The following is a 7500-nucleotide window of genomic DNA, read 5'->3' as shown; positions in this document are numbered from 1 at the left end:
ATAGTACTATGTCCTCAAAATAGTAGGGTACTGAATTAATTAACACTGCATTTTTTTACTGTGTGGCGCACATACAAAATGCTTCAAACCAGAAATGTAAGAGAAGGCAGTAAAAAGCATCCTTCATTCCTGCCCTATCTGCACAGTAAATTGTGCAACGCTATTTCAACACACAAAATATTCCTACCAAATACACTCTTGAAAAGAGTGTTAAATTCCTCTTAAGATTTTGATACAGAGGGCAACTTTTTTGAGGAATGTTCTTGGTCAACGAAGTGACTGACTGGCTCATAATATTCAGGTAAAATGATCAGATCAGCAACAGATGTCTACTGCTGATTCAACTCCTGATAACAAATGTTGCAGTGATAAACAGTCAAAAGAAAATCTTATAGCAGTATCATTGCCCAGAAAGACTACTCAAAAAGTTGCTGATGTATCCGCAGCAGCTCGAGTGTTGGTTCAATATAGCACTGCTGCAGAATTGATGGGTGTTTGTGGGTGTTTCTACCTGTTGTGCAGCACTCTGGGCCATTGGTGTCCTCTTGGACACCCAAGAAGATGGAAGAGATTTTTGAGTTTACCAAATACATGTGGAAAAACTGAATACTTTTGGTAAACTCATCACAAATGCACTTGCAAATGCACAGGCACATGGGACTTACAAATTCACAGGGTTTTGCATCTGAATCGTTCACTTGGTCCTACTCTCTAAGTGTGGAATTAACTCCTACCAGTGTTCCTACCTGTACCTGTTGCGCAGCTCTCCGGGCCGTTGGGGACCTCCTGGAGGGTGCCGTCCTGGGCATACAGGGGCCTGGTGGGGTACATCTGCTGCGGAGGGTGGCACGCAGCGGGCAGGTGGACAGGCTGACCCATGGGCATCGCCATGGCCATGCCACCACCACTCTGTCTCTGGAATAATAAGATGAAGAACACGCATGAACCACATTTTTTTGTCGTCCTGTTCCAGATTCCAAAAAAGTTCCAGAATCCACAATTTCAAGCGGTTTGAGGCATCATGTACATTATGATTACGATGACATTGCATGTTCAAAGTACCCGTATTACCACCCTAACACCACTGTAACTGTAACTGTAACACTGTGAATGGTTTTTTAATGATTTTTTTTTAGAAAATGCATGTTAAGCATGTGACGTGTACTAGTACTGCACTAGCTACACAAATACACACACGGCCCCATGCTTTGGCTATTTGAGGTGTCATAGTTAATGTTGGAAGGAGAAGTGAAATTTTGTGGGTGAGAGGACTAGAGTGGTGTGGCATATCATTGCCACTTGTGGCTGGCGATATTTGAAGTGTCGTAGCCCCTTACCAGGCACCGTTCCCCCGCTAGGACGTTGTAATAGTCACTGAAAACTAACGTTACGTACTACACCACTATGACAGTGGACAGGGCCTTCAGTAATACATTACGACTTGGTCATTGCCATTCTGGAAACATCTAATTAACAACAGTTGTAGTGTCTAAAGGGGTTTTAAGTGCCTCTGAGTAACATACAGTAGCCTACTGTAACTGCTGCGTGAATTGGCGCCTGTATAGTGTATGCGTGTAACACTAGCTGTGCCCCTTGCCATGAGGACCAAATATGCATTGCTAATGCACTGCTAGCCTATTTCTATCCTTCCAGCATGTAGCACTATGAATATGGAAACCTTTCTCACCACAGAATGCTACTGTTTCTGACCACAAGCTTGCACATACAACACATATGAAAATTTAAATGCCAACTCATGCGTTCAGTCAATAAGCTGAATTAGTCATAATGTGTGACGATGTTCACTACAGCTCCTAATTCCCAAAAAATACATCATCGTGTAAGAAATAGTACTTCTAACAAACGTTTAGCTGCTAGCAGAAGCACTGAAGAGTGTCAACGCAACCACAGTACAGAATTAGGACGACCAGCCTGACTCAGCCTGAGGTGTTAAAAGAGGTGCCGAAAAAACTAGGTGGTGCTGACACAAGCAAAAAAAAAAAAGAAAAGAAAAAAACAAGCCAAGAAAAAGTCCCCTTCGTGCGTCGCTGACTACTGTGCTACATCACAAGCGCGCCTCAATTGAATATGAGGTCTCTGTGTTTCTAGGCCCCCATGCAGAAGCATTGCTGTGCCGTTCTCTGGAAGAAGCAGTGCCTCGCCTCGCCTCGACTCGTCTTATCTCCTGCATCTGCAGAGTGCTACTGACGTCAGGCCAGGAAAGGGAAGTCCAGAGGAGTTTGCTGACTCCAGCGGCCTCGATATGAATTTACTGCAGATGCTACTGGAGATAGCAAGGCAAGAGCAAGGGAGGCAAGACGATAGTGTAGCGTAGGGAAGACAAGCAGTGGAGAAGTGGATGGGGGTAAAATAACGAGACAAAATTCCACACTCTCATTTATTAAAGAAATAAAAAGATTTAAAGATGTCATTACCGTGGCTAAGTTACATCAAAAACTGTGTTTCAGCAATCAAACCTACTTCAAGAGGCAAAAGACAAAGGGGGTGTTTGGGGAACAAAATGGCCCCCATACCAGCGTATCCACACCTCCTTCATCTCCCACCATTCTTTCTTTTTCTGTCTTTTGTAAGGGAGTCTATTTTTAGAACATAATGACTTGTAAAACAGTCAGGCAGCAGAATGGAGTTTAGTGGACCACATTTTTTTCTCTCACTCTCTCTCTCTTCATTTTGGAGTGTCTGGAATTGTATGGAATTGTGAAGGCCTGAATAAACACTAATTGTTTCGAGTGGTGTTTCAATCATGTTTTTCTTTTTTGAGGGTGGTGGGGGGCTGGGGTTAAAACTAAACAAACCGATCAGAATGTGAATGGAAAATAACAACGATGGGGTTCAACGATAACACACACATGCACAACACACACACACACACACACACACACACACACACACACACACACACACACACACACACACACACACACAAATACATACACACACACACAGTGTTCCGACAAGCGTTGTTTGGCTGTAGTTTTTTTCACCGAGACGCTGTCGGTGACCTGGAAGGTTATGGGAAAGTCTCTCGTAACGGACACATGCTGAAAGGCCATGATGGAACCCCACGCAAAGAGGACAGAAGCTTGTGTGTGTGTGTGTGTGTGTGTGTATGTTTTTAATACACCATGGAGTGACGTTGGGTGGCGAGCAGTAGTACAAACACAAACACAAACCCAAGGGCATACACACATACAGTATGTCACAAACGTGATACCACTGAGGGGAAGGCCAGGCCAAAAATCACAATAAGGCCACCGGGCTGATGCACAGTATGCCATATGGCCAATCCAGCCATGCTGCCCTACAAAGCAAAAAGGCAGTAACTGTGCAGAGCTCAAAACTGAGTACCGGTAAATTGACTTTAAAATGACACTGCAATCCAGTATAACTGGTTTTTGGGAGATGATTGACATGTGACAGTTTTGTTACTTTATAGTACCATCTTTTTTGCAGATCAATATTTTTTTTAGATTTCAGACTTTGTTATATATGACATTAAAGTCATAGTAACTCATCTTAACCAGCAATGCAGTTACTGCCTTTTTGTATTGTAGGGCAGCATGGATTATACCATAGGGTGTGCTCACTTTGTGAGGTGCATTTTGAGACATTAAAGGCTGCTTTTCAAATGTTTCTAATTTTGAGTGAACAATCAATTGAAGCTGCTGTGAAAGTTGTTCACTGCTGAATCCTGTTCAATGTGTCAAAGTGAAAATTCTTTAATGTTCCATGACAAGATATACTTACAAAGCTCCAGAAATGTGAGGGGTGTACTGTCACTTCTGTGACATAGTGACGCACGCACGCACGCACGCACGCACACACACACACACACACACACACACACACACACGCAAACACACTCATGATACACATACAAACACACTCACACGCACGCAAACACAACACAAACACACACACACACATACACACGCACACACACGCACACACATACACAGACACGCACACACACACACACACACAGACACACACACACACACACACACACACACACACACACACACACACACACACACACACACACACACAGACGCTCCATGCAGCTTCTGAAGAAGTCTCTGTCATGATAGAACCCCTCTGCTATCTACTGCGGTGGCTTTCCACGATGACTCTGACTTCAGTGACTTCTGCTGATGATGAGAGGGGTGGGTGGGTTGTCTGACTCACTGCCCATCTGATAAGCTGTGCTTTTACTACGAGACCCGGGCAGATATCACAGGAAAGCACAGCACCAGCACCACACCACACCACACCACACCACACCACACCACACACCCTGACACCGTCTAATACCCCACCGCAACCTCCCACGAGAACCAGCCAGCTCCAGGCTCGGAGTCAGTGGCGGAACAAATGCACATAGGGCCCCAGGGCAAGACACTTATATAGCCCTCCATACGACTTGCCATGGTCACAATAGGGTCCCCACCACCATTACAGGAGGGCCCTGGGCCCAAGGGCAAATGCCCTACTTGCCCCCCGCCCCTATAGCTCCGCCCCTGCTCGGAGTCTACAGTACAGCACAGGCCAGACAAGACCAGACATCATTGTCATCATCGTGTTAAGGGAGACGTCTCACTCTGAGACAGGAACAACAGGGTGAGAGAGAGAGAGAGAGAGAGAGAGAGAGAGAGAGAGAGAGAGAGAGAGAGAGAGAGAGAGAGAGAGAGAGAGAGAGAGAGAGAGCTTGCGTGCGTGAGTGTGTGTGTGTGTGCGTGCGCGCGTTTGTGTGCACATGTGTGTGAGAGAGAGAGTCAGGGAGAGGGAGAGAGAGAGAGATAGAGAGAGAGAGAGAAACATACAGTAAGGGCAAAACGAGAGAGACAGACAGTTACATGAAGGAGGCAAAGACAGACAGAAAAAAAATGCAGGAGCATAAAAGCAGCTAATAAAAAAGAGAAAAGAGACAGACAGACTGAGAGAGGTAGCAGAGATAATGAGTCAGAAGATGAGAGAGGCAAAGAAGGGAAAAGGGAAAGAGATAGAACACAATAGACAGATGGACAGAAGGAGGGAGGACGAGAGAGGAGGGAGGGAGGAGGACAGAGACAGAGAGACGAAAGAAAGATGTCTGCGGATGCCGTCTCCCAGACATAAACACAACATCCACCTCCCAGTGGGGCAACTTAGAACGAGCGTAATGGAATCAAGAAGCGACTTCAGTTGGGCTGCTATGGCATACACCCCTCTGATTGATTTTGGACGTCTGGTTTTTCTAGCAGTCCCTTTCTGTTAAGGATTTGTGCAGGGGCGTAAGCACAACATTTTTGGCCCTATACAAAATGTTTGTTTTCTCCTGACTGCGCGAAACTAGCTGTGCACAACTCAACCTCTGATTTTTGGAAACCGCTGTCAGTCAATAAATTAGCTCACGTGGTTGGCTGTCACTGTCTTGTCCCTCCTCACAACGCTGTGTTTATGAACAAAAAAAAATCATCTATACTACCCTACAAAGTCAAAGTGCAGTAACTACATATTTTGTCAAAATTGTGTGTGGACTGAAAATGGTCCTCATCACACCTCCTTTATCTTTTGACAAAGCCTTACCGCACAAATACACCTACTGCGACAAGAGCGAGACGAGCGACGGAAGTAATTGACTTTGCATTGAGAGCGATTCGCACGCTGAGAGCGACAGTTTGAATTTGAAATCCTTTCAACTTTCTATGACGCGGTTCGGCGACCAGCCGCGACAGCCAATGACTGTATAGAGGTCAGTGACCACAGCCAATGGGAATGTTTGAATGCTTTGCCTGGACATACGCTAGTCGCGTCAATCGCTCGGTCTATTTGTCTGGTTATGGTCCATATGTGTCCCGTTTGAAAGATATAGCTATGTCAAATTTGCAGTAGCTACAATATCCATTCTAATACAAAGGCTTTGAAGGTGTTTTTCTCAACTTTGAACTTTGTAGGGCAGTATAGGCCCTGCTTCAGTGGACCCCCTCCCCCATTTATATGATTAGTATGTTTTTTTTTTTTTTTTAAACTCCCTACATACATGGGGGCCCTGTTGACTCAGCCCCACCACCCCCTACCACACTCATACCAAGCCAATTTTAACACCCCTGGGTTTTAGAACCCTTAAAGGTACACTCACTGTGTAATATTTTAGCGGTTTCTTTCCAGAAGTCATGCTGCCCATTCACAAATATTACTTTTTTCACAAATACTTTCCACCACCATCAAATTCTAAATAATCATTATGAATAGGAAAATTGCTCTTTTCATTCACGTACGCCATTTGGATATCCAGAAATAGACATGCACATGCACACCCCCCCACACACACACATACACACACACAAACATACGCACACACATGCACACACACACACACACACACACTAAATCTGACCCCTGACCTTTTATAAGAGACGATAACGATCTGAGTGACATGTCTACAAACTCCGTCCGAAGACTTGTCAAGACGTTATAAGCCATTAGCGACATCTGAGCCGCACACAAATAACCAGAGGCCGAGTGTCTCAAAGAAAGAGGAGAGAAGCTTCCCCTTTTCTTTTCCCTTTTTTGCACCCCATGTAAATTCATGAAGCAGGGAGTGAGAAGAAACGAGGAGCTTGGCCTATGACCGTGGGCAAAGGGGTGCTCGGCGGGCAGCCATCTCGATTTCAAAAGCCAGAGAGACCACCTGGGACAGTTAGAGCTGCCACCGTTTTCTTTCCTGCCTGCTACGTTACGTTGGACGTGTGGGGGTGCTGGGGGCACACGACATTGTGTGTGTGTGTGTGTGTGTGTGTCTGTGTGTGTGTGTGTGTGTGTGTGTGTGTGTGTGTGTGTGTGTGTGTGTGTGTGTGTGTGTGTGTGTGTGTGTGTGTGTGTGTGTGTGTGTGTGCTTGTCTGTATGTCTTTGTCTGTGTGTGTGTCTGTGTGTGTCTGTATCTGTGTCTGTGTCTGTGTCTGTGTCTGTAGGGCCTATATGTGTCTGTGTCTGTATCTGTATCTGTATCTGTGTCTGTGTCTGTGTCTGTGTCTGTGTCTGTGTCTCTGTGTCCGTGAGTGTGTCTCCACATGTGTATGTGTAAGCGATGGTCTTGGTGCAGGGGAGTAGATTTGTGGGTACGGTTCAGGGAAGGGGTTGGTGGGGTTGTCGGGTCGCCACGGCGATTAGCATGTAACCTCCTCCTCCCCTCTGGCTAATGCCACCGTCTTATGCATACAAATAGCAAAATGTCTCCTTGCCAGACGCAGCTCACAGCTCACACCTCACCCTGCTCTGCACCGCGCTCACCTGAGAGGAATCCAAATGCTCCGCTAATGTGACCGTCATTCACAATGGTGTGTGTGTGTGTGTGTGTGTGTGTGTGTGTGTGTGTGTGTGTGTGTGTGTGTGTGTGTGTGTGTGTGTGTGTGTGGAGTATGTGTGTGTGTGTGTGTGGGGGGGTGTATTACGTGTGTGTGTGTGTGTGTGTGTGTGTGTGTGTGTGTGTGTGTGTG

The 7500-nt window shown here is 45.8% G+C and overlaps 1 protein-coding gene across 5 annotated transcripts in view; it reads right to left on the bottom strand.

Moving 5' to 3' along the window:
* The window catches only part of ets1 (v-ets avian erythroblastosis virus E26 oncogene homolog 1), a 79934-nt gene that overhangs the window by 65914 nt on the left and 6520 nt on the right, over window positions 1-7500 (bottom strand). For 4 of the 5 annotated variants that reach the window (XM_063205515.1, XM_063205518.1, XM_063205519.1 and 1 more), the window contains one exon: window positions 747-915. In XM_063205515.1, the coding sequence (XP_063061585.1) occupies window positions 747-915 (169 nt within the window). The remainder of the gene's footprint in view (window positions 1-746; window positions 916-7500) is intronic. The other variant, XM_063205517.1, reaches the window with a different exon arrangement.

The sequence above is a fragment of the Engraulis encrasicolus genome, chromosome 8 (genome assembly GCF_034702125.1).
Source record: "Engraulis encrasicolus isolate BLACKSEA-1 chromosome 8, IST_EnEncr_1.0, whole genome shotgun sequence".
Lineage (NCBI taxonomy): Eukaryota > Metazoa > Chordata > Actinopteri > Clupeiformes > Engraulidae > Engraulis > Engraulis encrasicolus.
This window is presented reverse-complemented; position numbering and strand designations above follow the sequence as displayed.